This window comes from Xylaria bambusicola (assembly GCF_022495145.1).
Source record: "Xylaria bambusicola strain CBS 139988 unplaced genomic scaffold F5B22scaffold_14, whole genome shotgun sequence".
NCBI lineage: Eukaryota > Fungi > Ascomycota > Sordariomycetes > Xylariales > Xylariaceae > Xylaria > Xylaria bambusicola.
In genome coordinates this window covers 471,314-489,847 of record NW_025953567.1, presented here as the reverse complement: position 1 = coordinate 489,847, position 18,534 = coordinate 471,314, and the positions used below count along the sequence as shown (strand labels likewise).

Genomic DNA, 18,534 nt, shown 5'->3' with positions numbered 1-18,534 from the left:
AGTAGTCACCAAAGGCCGGGGCAAACCCAATTATGCGAGTCGCCAAACTGAGCAAAGCAGAAAAACAGCAAGGTAGCTGCATGCACGTTTCAGTGTGCCTCCAGCTACCCAATACGACCAGAACTGACAAGGGTGCCGTCAACCTGAAGAGGATGCTTCACCACTGTCAACGATGTAACCCTTGCCTGCTCTTTATCCCAGCAGCCTCTACCTGTAAGCTGGGGGAGTAGGTGTTGGGCTTGGACGTCTCGAAGGAGCTGCTCAATCGGGGTTTCCACTGGATCCTAGGGGAAGGAAGATCGGGCGGACAGGTCGCACCGAGGATCGAAGAGTACTGATTACTGCTGGATAAATGAGACTGTCAGGTTTTGATTTTTTGAATATTTTGTAGATTGCTTCGTCGAAAGAGTGCATGATATCAATGGCGTTTTGACAAGCTTGGGGGTTCATGCTGACTTCTACCTACCTACGTAATCGACTTCAGGTGCACCGGTAGGCTAGCTGCGGCTGTATCCCCACGATCCCACCTCCATGGCTCCATGGGAACCTAAACCTCACTAACCTTAAGGTACCTAGGGTAGCGAGTAGGTTCCTCTACAGCACTACCTACTTGACGATTCCTCTGATTTCTCTTTGTCTTACTTAATTACTAACCTGCAGAGACCTTCTTTCTCTTTGGCCTGTGATTAACTGGTGTCTTGGACCCCGAGAGTATGCACCTTGGTACATTTTCAGACAGCGGTACTGGTACTGGTACCTACCTAGCCTGCCCATAACTGGAGAGTGGGTTGGTTGTAGGTACTTGCTCTTCACTGCATCATCATGTGCTGGTTAGCTCCCATACCCTTCCAATAGTGCATGTACTAGTGCAACTTACAGCACCTCTGTGGGTGTCATGATGCTTATTAGGTAGGTATTCGCATCGATCTCCAGGGCAAACTCAAAATTGTGTGCTGTCTTAACGATCATCCATAGATCTCACCGTTCTCTAACCAAAGCACTCAATCTGGATATGTGCTTCAACTGGCTTCCTACTAAGTCTAGGCTGTACAACATAATTAATTAAGTATTCCCCTACGTGGAGTCATTCAAGCTCTGTCACAGCCATTCCGATGTCTATGATGTAGATATATTACATGTAGGTAGTTACCCACACGCATTTAGGGAGGTAGGGTAGGTAGGTGTGTTGTCTGTGTGAATCCAATTCAATCTCCTCGGCCAGGAACAGCATCTACCTACACTGTAGGATCACGCCAATCCAAATCTCGCTCGATATCGATGATGACCCCAACCATCGGACTCAGCTGTGCATGGGGGAGAGATGCGAGGGTGGACTAGAACCTCCGGCCCTCTTCCTCAGCATCATCTCTCGTTCCTACGCTAACTATATACCTGTACTATAGTAAACCACAATGTGACTATATACCTGTACTATAGTAAACCACAATGTGGTTGCATACTGCGAGACCTACGGCACATGGTTTTGGAGGTAATGTGCGACACCACCAATGGGGGGGAAAGGCAGTGTACCAGCGACTTACTCACGTAGTAGTACGTGCATACAGACCTGCATGCAAATTGCATCGTGGCAGCTCCCTGTGTCGCATCAAAGCCTGCGGATCATCTCTGCCTACCCGTCTGCTACTTGGTCTGGTTACTGGGGCAGAGCTGGGGGCCCTAAAGCAGAACGGCAGTTGATCTCACATCGACGTGGAAGCGAGCGGGCGATCGCTAGGAAGATCGACTAGGGGCATCTCCTCGCTCAAGACCTATCCAATCAGCACCGAGAACGTGTGAACACGACAGCAGGAAACAGAATCCAAGATTTATGCCAGCATGTAGACAGAAGGGGTCTCGTGGTCTTAGACCACGAATTAATTTATGAAGCGCATTCTCAGCGTCGTCATAGGCGGGATCGCGTATTTCGTTGAGCATGGCCAGCCAGTTGTCAACGATTATTTTAGATGACGTACCCCAGAAGGCTCGTTTATTATTATGAATATCATCGTCCATATCACGAAATGCCGAGTTTCCTCTGTGCAGCGCCAACAGTCGTGCCACCTGCTTAAATGCAGTCTCGAAACGTCGGTAAGGGGCTTCATCTCATCTAATGCATCATCCATTATGTTATCGTTCCAGCCATCAGTAGGTACGCTTGAAGACCTTTTCCTCCCATTCCCGCCCAGTATTAATATAATAATGTCTTTTCCCCCGCATCCAAATACCGCTGAATGCAATGTAGTATATAGTTACATATGAAGTATAATTAGTTCGGCGTACTCTGCCGAGTAATGTCTTGAATTTGACAGACCCGTCTATCGGTAGGTGTGTCAATTATAAAAAAAAAGAAGGTAGTAAAGGAGGGCGGTTAGAGTGACTGGTTCTGAGGTATCGTGATTCTGTGTAGTGTATTTTAAGTCGTCAAAAGGTGTGTTGCTTTCAGTTATCGTCACCCATCCAAGGCATTGGAGAGGTTGGGCTTCCAACGGCGCTTAACCGTACCATGCTCCTCTTACTTTTTACATGGCCAATTTTACGCTCGGGTGAGAGACCCTGTTGCATCGCGCTCGACGGGTGGAGAAAGTCAGCAGATGGAGGGCTATTTGGATTTTGGGTCGAGGGTTTTCCTGGCCGAGGGGGTAGTGGCCAAGACGGCGGCGGCATTGGCGGCTGCGGAAATCCATCGAGACCAAGGTCGCCTAGATCATCCTCATCATCTTCATACTCAATGTACGGAGGCCGGGATTCGACTTCAGGCACGTCTTGTAATCGTCGTACTCTCGCCGGGGCGCCCAGGGAATCGGTGGATATCGAGTCAGTTTGGGACCGGCTGCTATAACTGCTACTACCCCGTCGATTACCAGTGCTGCCACTTATACGCCCTCGAACCGGCCCGGATGCGCTGTCACGCCTAGATTGCATGCGGCTAGAACGTCGCTCGTTGACTATGAGATCTTCTCCATCACTGTCATCCATGTAGTCGTCGCTAAAGTCCAGGCTCGTGTCTCTCGTGTTAGTGTCATCAATGGGGTGGTCAAGATACAAAGAAATTTGTTCGTGTCGAGAATCGGGCGTCGCCAAAGACGTAGATCCGGTAGCTGATGTTGAGGTCCTATCAGTAGCGTCGCTCCGGCTCGCTGTTGAGGGCACGTCAACGTCACGCGACTGAGAGCCGGTCACGAAGAGTGAAGAGGCTCTCTTCGGCCAAGGGTTGACGAGAGGCCCGAGTGTCTCCCGGTTGCTAGTTGGGCTTGACCTTTTCACATTCTGGGGGCTGCCTCGATTTGAAATGTCTGCTCGGCTACTCCCATCCTCTTCAGATTCCGAAATCGTCGTCTCACGCATCTTAGCCCTCTTCTGTCGTAGTGCCGCCAATAGCATCTCTTCCTGTCTTGTGACTGCCATCATACGCGCGTTGTGAGCTTCACTGGAGCCATTTGCCATCGCTTGTCTTTGGAGTGATTCACGGGATGGCATATAAAATTCCATACTGTTAGGTGATAGCGGTGGGGTCGGTTGATCCGAGGAATGAGAGACACGGGATGTAGCAGTGCTATTTTGACGTAATAGAACTTTTTCTAGATGGTGGGCATCATCGGTTAAGGAGACGTTAGATGCAGCTTCCACTGTGGAAACCAATGGCACGAATGACACAGTTGTGGCTTCTTGAACGCTGTAACCTGCCTGATGAGCAAAAACCATTGTATCAATGGTGTCAGCAGATCTCGACGATATTCGGGAGGCTGGAGTGAAGGGAACCGTTGGATGTGCCGAAGTTAGCGTGCTCATAGAGGATTGACTGGAGCGACCAGTGTAGTTTGATGGCGACCGACTAGTATGAGCTCGTGGTGCAGATTTCACAGCGAGATGCTCATCTACCTGGTTGAGGGAAGGTGTGAACTTCCTTGGGCTCGCGACTCCATGTAGATGATTGAAATTCTGCGGCGCTCTATTTGGAACTGGATATTCGGGAATTTCATCATCTATGACACCTTCACGATGACTAGGCGTCGACGATGTTGGGCCGATAGCCTCATCATCTGAAGAATCCGATAGAGATAATACACTGCTCTGTAACCGGTCTGACTCCAATAAGCTCTTGCTTGAAGGTGAGGCTTTTGATGTTCGTGTATGCCGGCTTGATATGCTGCCGGCATAGTCTCCTCTAGATGCAGGATGTACCTGGAGCCCAGCGGTCGACTCGGCTATCGACGCAGCGACTCGACTATCGTGAGAATTATTGCGTGAGTGATTGGACCTTGCGTCTTGTCCCCGCGATATTATTACGGGTAGCGGTGCGATGAGGCTATGTGTAAATATGCTAGCCGGTCTAGGCCTATCTGAACTTCGTTCCGAGTACGCTGCTAAGTGCTCCGGTTCAACCTCCTCCACGAATTGCTGCTCATCCTGGAATGACATCTGCTCGTAATGGTGATAGAGTTGGTGCAATCCAGTAGCTTCAGTGACGCCCTTTGACCGAGACTGTTGGACAGTGTGCTGTTTCATGAGCTTTCGCGGAGTTCTCTGACGTTCTTCCACTGTAGAGCCTGACATCATGGGCGACCTTGGCGTTTGCGCCATGAATGATGGCGAACGCATAACATAATTATTGCCTAGAATGGGATCGGTATTAGGGGAGTTGCGGGTGCGGTCCTTGTGTCCCTTCGGCCGTAAGCGCGAAAAGTCAAGCTTCGCAGGTTTCTTCTTTTTCATAGTTTGCGGGCCCGCCAAGCTTCCATCTATGTCCAGGAGCTCGTTCACCTTTGTTGGAAGACCTTTGGCCATTGCCGAATTCGACGTTTGCTGCGATATCGCAAGAGGCATTTTCGTGGCATCGTAGTGAGTGTCAATCGTTGACGAGGACAATTGTCTACCTCTTGTAGATGTATTCGTTACGTTATCGCGTGATTCGTTTCCGCCGATATAGGGTGAGCGGCTTCCCGCTAGGCCTCTGTGAGCAGAGCCGTGCGCACTTCGATTATGTCGCGGGATGATGGCAGATTCCTCTTCCCAATGACGTGTCCTTCCATATTCCTTTTCCAACCCAATGTCATGCGCGGCTTCACTCGCACTGCTCTCAGATATTGATATGCTGATACCGCCGGTGGAACCTGTCTCCCACGCCCGGCTAGGTTCGACTGTCAGTCTCGACGATCCGATATTAATTCCATCCGCACCTAATATCCTTTGTGCTTTTGAAAGAGGGACTGGGACAGCAAGCGTTTGCGCCTGCTGCTTTTTGCTGGATCGACCCGGTACAGGGAACTTAAACCTAGACTTTATACCGCCACCCATCGTGAAGAGCTACCTCATCAATGGCGTAGGTAACCCGTCTTGATATGGTGAAAGACCTTGTCACCGTGCTTACTTCCGAACCTGTTGGCAGCCGAAGACCTGTCCACTGAGCATCGTCTTCGGAATGCTATGGACAGAGCAGCCTGAATGCCTGTTATCTCACGTATGGCTGTAATGCACGTTTGTTTGGATGGCTTGAACCTCAGAGCGGATTTCGGCTAGCGAGAAGCCTGGCAGGGTCTCTCAAACAAGTTCCCCGAGCTTCTCAGTTCAGAATAGATAGTGTCCCAGTCGTCACGATCATTGTACGTGTAAATAAGGCGATGATGTTCGATTCGAGATTATGTTGCGACAGTCGACCTTTCTCTCTCTTAGGTGCTTGTACTGGCTCTGCGTAACGTGTGCCAGTTATCAACGAACCCAGTAAGCTGTGGAAAAGAAATGGTCAGATACTTTCCTAATATGAGGTCGAATATCATCCGTCTTTTGATGAAGGATCTCTACCCCAGACTTCAGGGGTGGTACGTACACTATATTTGGTTCTCTCAAGGAACCACACACGGGCTCGGATAAAACCAACCATTAAATGCCACGAGTGGATCGATTCATGAGTGTGAGGATGAGGAAGAAAGTAGAATAAAATGAAAAATGTCCCTTCGCGGTTTGCTAGAGGGACACGAGAAGTCAAGTTATTCTCCCGCAATATGAAAAATGGGGATCCGATCCGCACCATGCATGCAATGAAGAAAGGGCTAGGTATTACTAGCGCATTGCCTGATATACATAGTAACTCAGGAAAGTCGCAAGTGAGCGTGCAGGCGTCGTTTCTACCTTTCATTTCACAATAGCATCGCTCGAACCCACTCATGTGCATCCTGGATAATCCTGAGAGCTCGGGATCGCTAAACTAATTTGGGCGTTGATTCATTACCAGAACCACCACGCTAGACCTCTGCAGATTTTGGCACCGAGAAACCATCTCCAGACTACCATCGCTAGCAGTACACTTCGAAACGCAGCGTATCTGGGCGCTGCGAGGGATTGCCTTCCTACACGCAAGTAGTGGCGGAGCCATCCCGCTGCTCAGGAACAATTTACACGAGTCGGCCTGGCTACTGGACTAGCCAGATCAAGATCGCAACGAACAGAGTCAGGGGACAAGCAACCCATGACATACAGACATGGCTTAGTGGTAATATTGGAGATACACTATACTTAACCCCCTGAGGTTCAGTCGGCTTAATCCCTGTTACAAAGCCCCTTAGCAGCCAGGGTCCCAGGATTCCAAGAAACTGATCTGAGTGCAAACATACGCGGGCCGAGGATACGGGAATTAGTGTACGCTGGCTGCCCAGCTTCCTCTGTCGTACAAATTCCCTGTGGTAATAATACACAGATCAAGTCTTCAGGACGCGTTCGGCAGTGATGGTGATATGCCGTCATCACGGCATGGTTCGCGCCGCAGAGAAGGAATGCTTCATACCTACCTGGCTATATACTTATTGTATATAAATAGTGTCCATAGACTGGTATAATTTAGTTAGTTGCGAATCCATGAAGAGCTCGTTCACTCCGGCTCTAGCCTGGAACGTTTACTATGTACACTAGGTAGGTAGGTAGTTCCCAGACCGTAACAACAATGGGGTTTCTATCGATAGTTCAGCCAATAACTGTAGATCATACTTCAAACCGTCTGGATCTTGCGGCATGTATGATACTGCGATAGGGAATATTCACGGTAAACATCATTGCCATTTACACAGGACGATGTTCACCTTCTTAGGCTCAAGGTCAGGCGAAAGAGCAACAGCAGACTCGGTGAGAGGCAATTACGGCTAATTTACCTACGATCTGCCGCCAAGGAAATGATACTGAGTATCGGTTGAGAATAGGGAGAGCCAGGGAGCCTACGATACATACGCATACAATCACGATCCAGCACACTCCTTTGATACTGTAGACTCTAGGGTAATGGTTCGTACAGTATATCGATTCTGCTAACAGATGATAGATCACAGACATTAGGCAACTCTAAGAGTAGTGTATCTCTGTGCCAAGCCACCGAACCAGTTCTGCTCTCACGTACAGAGCTACCGCATCGTGTCCACCGTCGGTCGCATTCCGATCTGCTTAACCACGGAATCCTTTGGCTGGTCAGACCTACGCATGTAAGATATCTACCAAGCGAACAGCATGAATCTTAGATGCATGAAACGGCCTGCCCCGTGCTTTCGCTGTTGGAGTCTCACCGCACACCGGCTTGTGTCGCAATAGTACCCTCGATTAGATCTTCTGGGAGCATTCGGGGCACCTAAGTGGGTAACGACGACTACTATCTTCAAACGTCTTTCAAGCAGAGCGACGCAGGATGCGGAAGACGTTGAATATTGGGTAGCATCATATGCATTACCGTTACTAGGCGATATAACAGGACTTTAGCGCGTAGTACTTGCTTGTGCAGATCTCCATGCTTAATGACCTCCTTGATCAGCCACATTTTGTCGCGTGCAGCGCAGCCTCGATTCATGACATGTCGGTGACACTCAGAGTGATTGCATGTTACAAGTAATCTTCCCCGACGACAGTCGCCTAAAACTAGATATACCCTGTGCACATCTCGGTGAGCTCTGCTCAATATGATCGGCTCATGAGAATGCAAGCCCAAATAGCCTTATAACTAGCTTACCAGTGCGTAACGGTGCACATCTGTGCGTTCCGTCAGTGGCATACGTATTGGCAAGGACTTTATGCATGGGACGGCTCAATGTTGTCCACTCGATTGTCATACATATGTCTCTTATCAGAGCGCCATGTCTGAGCGTTCCATAATAACACATCGAATCCAATTTCGGGGAGCAATGGATTCCTAAGGATTTTTAGAGCGGTACTTGGCTGAAGCTACTCGCGGAAGCAAGATCCAGCGCTCCCGTGACGACGTCATAGACCTTCAATTTCGTCTTGTCATCTCACCACCACTGCAAGATGTAAAGATTCATCACTTCACAGCGCAATATGTCAAGGTGTAATTATCATGATCAGGACTGCATGATCATATCTCACGACCCTAGCTGACGATCACAAAAATGCCACCTCCCTACGAGACATGTTGAGCCGTGTGGGGGAGATATCTAACAAGCTCCCCACGTCTAGATACCCAGTCAAGGGCCGGGATTGCCTCCCACACAAACCACCGTCTGGAGATCAGAGTTGTTTACTGCGTTTTTCGCAGAAGACCAGACTTCACGGTGTCCGGGCCGGCTTTTCCTCCGATATCATGGTAACGTCAAACACATTGTGAATCAAGAATCTCAGCCTCTTGTTCCGAGGCGGGATCCCCCTATACTGCTTTGGGTGAGCTGGTTAGATCTACCTACCCAAAGTCCTATGGTTTACCCCGCAAGCAGGATTCAACGCATGAATTTCATAGAGTGCATGGTGCAGACATCGGATCATAAAATCAAGCCTAACTCAAACTCAGTGTGCTACCGCAGAGAGAGACTGGCTTCTGACAACAGAACCAACCCCTTCTCCCAAGCTCAACAATTCAAAAATCTTGGATTATCCCGCATAGTGAATCTTTGTTTTCCGGATCGGTCGTGATGCTCAAGATTGCATGAAGACCTAGCCCTCTATGCCTCAAGTTTACTGTATGCTAAACAACCTCAATGCCAGATTCCAGCTGCAACTGAATAAGCATGTAACCTTACACGAATCGTGGACCCTGAAACGCGAGGCATCGGCCAAATAGCAACGCCTACAAGATTAAAAGTGCCTATTCGAGACGTGCTAGCAATCATCATGAGAAGAATCTGATCAAATAGCAACTTGGTTCATTCGTTCTAAGCTTTCCCTGTGTGACACTACGCCCTGTCCCCTGGAGTAAAATCAAGTAACCCTACCTCCCTGCATCCCGAAGCAATAATCCACAGCCTATAAATTTAAGGGCAGGGCATTTGACATGTTTGACATATGCCACCGGTCTCCATCCCTACATCTTCGTTTTACGGAAGTTGAACTTGACATTTATGCAAGTAAAGCTGCATGATGCTGCATATACCAAGCTACTATAGTAGTCGTAGAAAGGGAGAAGTTAGTATTGTTATGACTATGTATGCCCTGCATTGCATTTTAAGGTTCGAGGCAAGCTTGTTCAGCCAACGTAAGCATCCATACTGCTAAGTCTCTTTGATCATTACGAGCATACGGTGCAAGGTTCAAGAGTATTAGATCAGATACTATCAATCGTCTTGCAATTCTTATATCAGGTTGTCCAACATGAGCTGTGGAAAACAAACGGAACTTCTCGCAATACCGTATATATGCATTCTGATCTAGGCGAATATCGATCGTTGCCTCGGAGCCTAGCAACTGCAAAGCTGTCCTCCAGTCGAACTTGTTAATACTACTGCCGCGTAGGGCTAAACGGGGAGTATTAAAACGAGCCATCTAAAATAACCGAGACGAAGATGCCACCAAAGTCGATGACCTGAGTGTGTACCCTTAAGATATGCACAAAGAAACTTGTATGGTTTCTGTGTTTGCGTCCGGAGGGTTTAAGCAAACAACTAGCTTGAGAGCTAGCCCCGAGACATCTCTGATATCAATCAACTTTGGGACATTGATGCCGCAGAAGGCGATGAGAACTGTGGACATACTCATGGGCTTGGTTTGCCATGAGAATACGGCCGAGATCCAAGGTCAAAGAACATGCGATAGTCGTCGTTTTATCAGCTAAGCTAGGCAGCTTACATCAATCTTCTTTCACACGTATCGAGTGTCTGAGAGAAGCCATCCAGGTCTCTCGGCCACCTTGATCACCTACATACGGGATTTATTGGACTGGTGTCAGAAGGTATTTAGTCTTCGAGTCACGTACTTCATGAGTCCTGGCACAGACGAGCTTCTATCCAGCACGTGAATGTCCCTGTGAATGTATCCATGTATTGCTTCGAGCTGAGGTGTATCGATCAACTCCTCAAAATGATTTGACCACTTTCACATCGCGTCCGCGCAAATTCTTTGGTGCGGGTGTAGTGAGATCGATTACCTGACCCAATGTGTAAGAAGCTGTAGCGCTTCAAGGAACATGAGGCTCTATAGATCTAAGTGCCCTATACCATGGGCTGGGATTTGAGCTCGCAATCGACTCTATTCACTAGGCACCAGTCGGAAGGCTTCCGGTTGCAGGGCTAGCCTGGGTCTATATAGACAGGTAAATCGGTATAATATGTCTCATACTGCGACCGCTAAATAGCCTCACCTCAATTACTCCGAGACTGTCTCTGATTAGTCGCCGAGGTATCCATGCTTGATTGGCATAGCCTGCCACACACTATGATGATATGAAGCACGTCAAACCCTTCCCGGAGACTGTTCTTCGTTGACCAAGATTTGTTGTTTCATGACAGCATGTAATATACCAAGTTTACTGGGTAAGCTGCTATATCTGCACATCACCCTAATTGGGAATCTTTAGTAGGCCATAGCGCTCCTCGCAACGGGTAAAGTAGTGGCAGTTCAGACCACACTCACGGGGCATCGTGTGTTCATGATTGTTTAGGACTATGATTGCGTGTCTTTGACTCTCTTCTAGTGTTGGACCTAAGCCACAGTTTTACATGGGATTGTGGCTATATGTTTACATTTAAGCCGGAGGAAGGAAGGATGCGAATAGTGCACCCTGAATACCTGCATACATGACCATATGCATCACAAAGTTTTTACCAACGCCTGCCGTTTTGTTGTCAGACAGTACGCTTGCTAGCCACCAATACCAAAGAGGATATCCAGACGATATCCTCGTAATAATTTGAATATGATAGTTTGTGATAGCAAGGACGGCTATAATGAGCTGACCCAATACCATAGAATGGATGAATGTGGCGAGATTCTTCGAGATTGGCGCACTCTTCGCTTCTTCGCGTAAAAGAAATGGATTAGAGAGGAAGGCAGTTCCTGATTTTGCTAAAAGATACAACATGGGGGCGGCTAGGAGGAAAAGGGGTATATTTCCAGGTGTCCAATATCGTAGAAACCCAACGTTCCTGGCGGGCATTAGTACTGTCGGATTACAACATATCAGTGAGACCTACCAGTAGTGCTCTTGGACAAAAGTGTAGATACTGGGAAGGCGTTTGGTACACCACGGTCTGATTTCCGAATCGAGTACATCGTAACAGTAGGTTTGATATGCAACAATCTGTGGCGCCACGAACCCAATGGCAAGAGCAGAGCCACCAGCAATCAAAGCTAATCTCCTTCTGACGCTGTTAGTGGTAGGCGGCTGTGACAATTCACGTAACAGTTCAATTGCAAACAAAATGCCGTTGAATATTCCGTTACTACGGAAATTGACGGCGAACCCGAACCATAGACCTGCAGCCACCAAGCTTGCATCGTGAGCAACAGTGCGCTTCTCGCTTAGGGTTGCTTTCGCGAAGAAAAGATAGCCCAGAAAGGAGAGGAGAGCATAGGGGCTCTCCGAGTAAGGCGCTGAGAGAAACAGGCCTCCGGGTGAGAGTATATGAAGCACAGCGGCAACGAAAGAGACCCGCGAGTTTTTCCAAACAGTTAGACCGAGTTCGTAGAGTACCAAAGCCGACAGAAGATGTGACATATTGGCCACAAAGATGGCTATGCTAGACTCGAGTGTCTCATTGTGTTCGACACCGAGACTTAGAAGAACTGAGCATACAGTCAGCGCAGTGTAACCTTTTGATACTGAGCCGAGACATACCATTTGCCAGAAAAGAGACAACCGTGGGCAGCCCGCTTGCGAAAGCCCATTCTTGCTCGAACAGATAGCCGCGCCGAGACGCCTGGACGAAATAGATGGCATCCCATCTCGTCAGCCTCGTGGCCAGGTCAAATATGGATTCATGATATGTACTCCGGTCAGGGGACAGCAGCAGAGTACTGGAGGTGTCGTATGCTGGGCCCACAGCGCTGCCAAGTGCAATGGAAAACAGGAACAGCTTCCAAAAGACAAATATGCAGCCCAAGGATCGGAGCGGGTGAGCGGCATCAATGAAAGGCATCATTGCTCTTGAAGTTGGTCTGTACACGTACTTAACCAACAGTTCATCCCTTGAACCCTGAAACTGCCTATTCAAAGGCCTGTGGCTGGTATAAGTGGCTGTACCTGTAGCTTAGTTAGGTACCTACCTATACCTCCTACATAGAGGTGGTACCTTGCCCTTTTGCAGGTGTGGCTTAGTGCCTATATTAGTGAGGAATTGGTAGCACTGGCAGTGCACTGGCTTACCTGTGTCTGCCTAGGTACCTATATGTAGATTCAAACCTCACCTGTTGGACTGTATCTAAGTAAGGCTACATAGGTAGATACCAGGTACATGTACCCAGATCCTCGGCAGACAGCTCACTCTCTTAACTCAAGTCGTTGGATGTAGAGCTATACACCAAATGGACACCAAGAAATTTCTGCTCTTTAGGTGCCAAATAGTCGTCAGTAAGTGTAAACACTATGAGTCGTTGGTTCACGAAAATTATCTAGGTAGGTTCGCGTTATTCGTTGCTTTTGGCTAAAGAACCAGGCTAGGACACTGAGCCTTCCAAGCTAATTACCTAGGTAGAATACGAGTCAAGCACCCCAGGCTACGAATGTACAGCACGATAAGGTTATTTCTACATACTGGAATCGCAAGCTGATGACGAAGCCGAGCTACATGCATGGGACTCGATGCACTGTTGTACATTTATGCATGCAGACTGATTACCACCTACAGCACCTACCCAGGGACCTGCCCAGTTGCAATGGTAACTTGAATGAAGTGTGAGCGAGGGGGAAGTTAGGTCGAAGGACCAAACGGCTTGGCTTCTGCTACTTCGCCTTCTCATGTCGTCGTCGGCTTGACGGCGGTTGGTTAGGCATGTTAAGCGGTGGCCCCCAATATGAAAATTGCCTCCGGCTTGCTTGCTTCAACTGGGCGAAGTATGGGGTATGATTTGATCATTGGCGCTTGACCACTAAATGTCGTGCGCCGAGGCAATCTATTTTGACGAGGGGGATTGGAGCATTTTCCGTGCATTTTCAGGTTGCAAGAATTATATGCAACTGGTGATGAGCAATGGGTAACCACAGCATTCTGATATGTAGCGTCGTCTTGGGGTACTTTAAGATTACATAGTAGATAATGTGAGTAGGGTCACCATTCATGGATTTTGGGGTGCTGAGGATGCAGATTTTGATTTCACAGGGTAGCTGCATAAGTAGGCATTCAGTATCGGGAGGCTTTCTCGGACCCGGACGGGTGACTCCGTTCTTTGTAAGGCGGCCGAATAATCCGTCACGCACAAGACAAAAGTAAACTCATCTCCGATACTTCCGAGGGAAACCAGCTGGCATGGTGTGGTAGTCTGTGGCGGTCGGTGAGACTGCTATGATGTCTTAATCCGTCGCAACCAGTCCTACCTGTCCGCAAAAAGCATAGGTATACCACGTCATTCTTTATTCACCATCAATCTGGCTATCATCCGTCATACGATGTATTGATCTCCTGACTGGTGGTATGCGAAGTGCGAAAGCGCAACATACCTAGGCATCAAATGTCTTCATCATTGATAAGCCTAAGATCGTGTAAGTCTTACGGTAGGCTAGTTAGTTAGTCGCGCCATCATATGATCAAGAAAAGGTCAGAAGAGAATGGTAAGCCGAATAAGAGAGAGGACGATGCTTTTATGGGAAATGAAGGCACCATCGCTGAGGTGTGGTAGGTATATTATAAGCAATGTAGGGCTATATCTGATCTCGTTTTCGGGTTCTTACCAAGTTTCGATCCCCCAACCATTTACAGCAATTGCCCAACTAATAATAATATTAATAAATCAGGCGACTGAATCGCAGTGCAGCGATTGGAGGTACACTGTACCTATGAGTCTGCCCTTGTCCAAGGTCCTACCGGCCACCTTCTCTCACGCTCCCACACCATTCTTTCTGCCTTCAGACACCTCCCAGCCTGCGAGCACAGCGGTACCCTCTACAAATGTAACCCTCACACAGCTCGTCAAGTAGGGAGGGTGGTAGCGGTCGAGTGGAGTTTTGCTAGCTGAACTTGCCGTTGGCACCCTTCAAAGCTCCAAAGAGCGCGCAGTAGCAGTAAATGAAATGTCCATGCTACCTGTGCCATGCCGGGAGATCGAGAATACGATTACGCCGGTACCCACTCCCCCCTTAGTAATTGCCCTACACTACACTACTGCACTGTAACTATACCGCCTGGGTACGCTACACGCAACTGTACATACAGCGCATTTGGAGGTCGCCTCAGTGTACCTGGGCGGTATGGGCATGCTAATGGCCACTGTATCCGGGTAGATCGCATCAACTACCTACCTAGCATGCTAGCTCCTCCTACCTGCTGTGTTAGTCGAGCCAGAGGCTGGTCTGTCTCAATTCGACAAACCCAACCTCATGTTTCCTTGCCTGAAAGCATCTCCTTGTTTCAATATGTCGAGTATCTCATAAAACCTATCGTTTGCCATTTGTAACCATCACTTTGTTTTCGATTCCTGTACCTGGTCTATACCACCTTTCTACCCTCGAACTACTCTCTTCTCTCCTACATTCTCTGTCGACAGAGCTGGCGCAATCATATTCGGTCTGGTGATACCTACGTTCTGTTCTGCCCTCGCTACGCTACCTACACACGCAATCACGTAACTACCGCATTGGTCCTCGGTCTGCTGTGTGCTGTGTGCTGTCTTCTGTGTCTTGTCGAACTTGTCCAGCAGGCTGTCAGCGGCATAATACTCGGCGTTGGTAATCCTGGGTGAATCTGACCTTGAGGTTGGATGCGTACTGTTCGCAGTCTTTCGGCTACACATACGAAGTAGTCCACCGATTGCACTAGCCACCCTTTACGCTAACGACGAACGACGACGACAGCAACGACTTCACTTTCTAGCGCCGCACTGACAATTCGAGGCATGGTCTAGCGCCTTGTGTCTCGGATCAATTCCTATCGCATCTACACGTGTACGCATAGCTGCACCGCTGAATTTCAGCAGTTGTTCCGTTGTCATTCCGGCTCCTTGCTTTCTCGCTTTGGGTATAATCACTAGTGAAGCCACTGCTTGCTTGGCAATTTACATTGCGTCTTGTCCTTCGAACACAGCGTTGCGCCATCCTGGCCTGTCGACTTTCGTTTACGTGAAATATTTTACTGTGTGATATATGTTATCTTCAATCATTCAGCTTCTCTTCGACTAATCATTCGACTGGCTTGGAAGATCACCGCTCGTTCATCTGGGTCAGGTATTGGACACTGCGCCTTGATGGGGCTGGTCACCACTCAGAGAACCCTTCTATGTTCACCGCGTTTCTTGGCTCCACTTGATTCAGTGTCAGCAAAACGCTCTTCAGGATATTTGCATCGACATGTTCCTTCACTCTGGTGCTAGCCTTCACGGTCACGAATTTTCCAAGCGGGCGACTCTAGCTGCGGCGCCTGTAAACCTGAGGAAGCCTCTTTTCCGCTCGACCTGGTCTGCACCGGTGAGCAGTACCTCCGTTCTTGCTGCTGGAGCGCCACTATCTCAGGATAACGAAATATTGCCCGGTCTGAAAGGGTCTACTACTTGCCCGGAGTTCGCCGATCAAACACCAAACAATGCCTTCAGTGTATCTGGAGAGCTCATGAACGACCAGCCCACGTCGCCGCCAGAAACTATGAGCGGAGATGAGGAATCAGTCGTTTCTGATACCGAGGTTAGTGGGGTGTCATCCTCACGTCGTCAGAAACGCCTGTCTGGTGTTCAGAAGGGTACTACATATGTGCTTGCTCACCCCCCTCCCAAGCCTCGTACCAAACAGAGAATCATCCACATGCGTCCAAATCTTGTGCTTCAGATTCAGCAGGTCACCCCTGGATTGCGTCCTAAACCTACCATTGATGTCTATCCATCTTTTGCAGGTGCCAGATCAATAATGGCGCCACTATTAAGGAGTATTCCTGGGATTGCCGGCATCAAAAGAGAGCTTAGTGGTCAGGATATCATGTTGGTCAGAAGCGAAGATTATGCCTCACAAATATTGGGAGTTGAAAGTGAAAACGATGAAGACGGCATAATGGCGCGTGACTTGCTCGCTGTTCTAAGCCCATCCAAGACGGAGGACAAGGCAGAAATCATAATGGCTGAGGGAATGGTTTGGGTGGCGACGACTCGATCTGGTGGGAACTCTTTCTCTTACGAGTTTACATCGATTACTCCTATGGGGACGACTATGACGGCTCGATGGGTTCGCAAGCAGGTGGTGTCCAGTTCGGTGCCAGGCACACCAACTTCGCCTAGTCAGAAGTCGATGAAACCACAGTTTTCTGATACGAAGTTCACGTTTAGTTTCTTAGAACCTGGTTGTCGCCGGCATCCAATACTTGCTACACTTTCAAGCACGTCCCTCACTATACCCGATACCTATACGACCGTAACTCAGACTTCAGACAGGGGTTCACCAGAGGCAGAAAGCCCTTCTCTCCCCAATTCACCGTCCAAAGATGACTGGAGCCCAACTGAAAGGCGTACTAAATCCTTGGAAGAGTGGCAGAAGTCGTTTATTTCGGTTTCTGCGGTCTGGGTCGCCCTTCGACACAGCTGGGCACCTGGATTCCGGCCTGAGGATTTCATGACATTTCGCAACTCGGCGGCTCCCCAAGTCGAGGGTAGTTTGCGTGGTCGGCGGCGATCTCTTAGTGCCAGCACTGACCCAGCGCCACCTTCGCCATATTCGGAAGGGATGGGACGGCGGAAACATTCACTATCAATACGCCAACACGTATTGCGGTCCACAAGTGACGTGCCTAAACGGGCCACGTCCACTGGAGCTGCCTTTATAAAGAAGAGAAGAGCTATTTTGGCGGAGAATGATGGTGCTCAGCCCGCTACTGACGAACATAACAGATTAGCCAAGCTCAATAGGCGGGCTCTTAGTGGTGACTGGAATATTGGGCTGCCCAAAAGTGTTCGTGAGAACTCGTTGGCTGAATCCATCATAGACGCTGCCTATGTTTCAAATAGTGAAGCGGATCGTCGAAGCCCTGCTCTAGCACCACCGCCAATGCCTGTCAAGCGTCGCACTGTCTCAGCATATTCGCCGCTTAGTTCTCTGACTCCTGACAACAGCGAGTTCGATGTGATGGATCTAAGCGGAACATCTACCAATGCGGCAGATAGAGACGTTGATACTGGAGAGGTCTGTTCCAAGTTCAAGCACCGCAAATGGAAGAGCATGGCAACCTGGTTTCGAAAGCTATCGGGGCGATAGCATTGCCGCCGTTTTCGCACAACTGGCCGAACACCTAATAGTAGTGATGGTTGCTTGAGGTGCCGAAGTTTATCAGACTTGCTTGATGGCTTATCACGGCGATGGGAGCACCGCAACGGGTGCAGCAGACATGAAGTATACAGCAGACCATTGTAACAACAAGTGCATTAAAGGGACTGGGATTCAAAGATCATTGCGCAAGGAGTTGGTTAGGTTGGGTCACATTACCAGATTAGAATTTTATGTCATTATCAGCATAGAGGGATTGGCGTGAGCCGTGTACTATCTTAAAATCACAAAGAGCCTGTCCCTCGCAGAGTCAAGGGCATGAACAAGTCTATCTACTTATCAGAAGTTGCCAAAAACCTTGGCTAGATCACTATAGTACCATATGGGTCAAACCTTTCATCATTCTTGATCTGCAGGGTATTGTTGCTGCAAAGTATTCTACTAATGAGGACGAAATCACCTTGGACATGGTTCCTCATCCATAACGGATAAGCATAATGCCTTGTGCTATTCCCTTGATGCACTCTTCATCCTAGCCATGAACACAGATACGCCAATACGATACGCAGACAAGTGGATACGAGAAACGTTCGTGCATGGCGGAGTTTCCAAATACGTTAACAATGGTTCTGCGAAATGCGGAGGCGGCAATGGAGAACCATGGGCAGACTATGGGGTCCCGGTGTTTTGCCGGCATGTAAGTCAGTGTTGCCGCATGTTCTTGGCCTCGATCACGATGCTCTTAGGGCGACGATGGTCCGCCGACCGCCGGGGAACTTATCTGTCTTCCTTCCCTGGGCACTTGGTTCGTGCAAGGATTTTTTATATATCGTATGTGTCAGAGATTCGGGTTTGTGGGATTAGTTACTGGGTAGGTATATAAAAGGGAGTCTGACGGACGCTTGCTTCATTGTGTTGCTCCCTAGTCGACTGTCGTCATATCAACTTTA

At 48.7% G+C, this 18,534-nt stretch overlaps 3 protein-coding genes across 3 annotated transcripts; 1 reads left to right on the top strand and 2 right to left on the bottom strand.

Moving 5' to 3' along the window:
* Positions 1-2,226: 2,226 nt before the first annotated feature.
* Positions 2,227-5,480, bottom strand: F5B22DRAFT_88810 (uncharacterized protein). Its single transcript, XM_047980668.1, has one exon. It carries the CDS (start codon positions 5,293-5,295, stop codon positions 2,440-2,442), a length of 2,856 nt encoding a protein of 951 aa, XP_047832138.1. The 5' UTR covers positions 5,296-5,480; the 3' UTR covers positions 2,227-2,439.
* A 4,980-nt stretch (positions 5,481-10,460) lies between these two features.
* On the bottom strand, positions 10,461-12,388 carry F5B22DRAFT_601474 (GPI mannosyltransferase 2). Its single transcript, XM_047974612.1, has 3 exons — positions 12,032-12,388; positions 11,388-11,979; positions 10,461-11,339 (listed from the first exon to the last, which is right to left on the bottom strand). The coding sequence occupies exons 1-3, from the start codon at positions 12,333-12,335 to the stop codon at positions 10,940-10,942; spliced, it is 1,296 nt and encodes a 431-aa protein (XP_047832137.1). The 5' UTR covers positions 12,336-12,388; the 3' UTR covers positions 10,461-10,939.
* Positions 12,389-15,414: 3,026 nt separating this feature from the next.
* F5B22DRAFT_88508 (uncharacterized protein) lies at positions 15,415-17,848 on the top strand. Its single transcript, XM_047980665.1, has one exon. It carries the CDS (start codon positions 15,692-15,694, stop codon positions 17,573-17,575), a length of 1,884 nt encoding a protein of 627 aa, XP_047832136.1. The 5' UTR covers positions 15,415-15,691; the 3' UTR covers positions 17,576-17,848.
* Positions 17,849-18,534: the final 686 nt, after the last annotated feature.

What these genes read in the sequence shown, in the direction of transcription:
- F5B22DRAFT_88810 (XM_047980668.1), bottom strand. Translation starts at nt 5,295, where the DNA reads ATGGGTGGCGGTATAAAGTCTAGGTTTAAGTTCCCTGTACCGGGTCGA.
- F5B22DRAFT_601474 (XM_047974612.1), bottom strand. Translation starts at nt 12,335, where the DNA reads ATGATGCCTTTCATTGATGCCGCTCACCCGCTCCGATCCTTGGGCTGC. An exon ending in TGTCTCTTTTCTGGCAAATG is followed by an intron (nt 11,980 to 12,031) that starts GTATGTCTCGGC and finishes CTGTATGCTCAG; the next exon opens with TTCTTCTAAGTCTCGGTGTC. An exon ending in TTTGTCCAAGAGCACTACTG is followed by an intron (nt 11,340 to 11,387) that starts GTAGGTCTCACT and finishes AATGCCCGCCAG; the next exon opens with GAACGTTGGGTTTCTACGAT.
- F5B22DRAFT_88508 (XM_047980665.1), top strand. Translation starts at nt 15,692, where the DNA reads ATGTTCCTTCACTCTGGTGCTAGCCTTCACGGTCACGAATTTTCCAAG.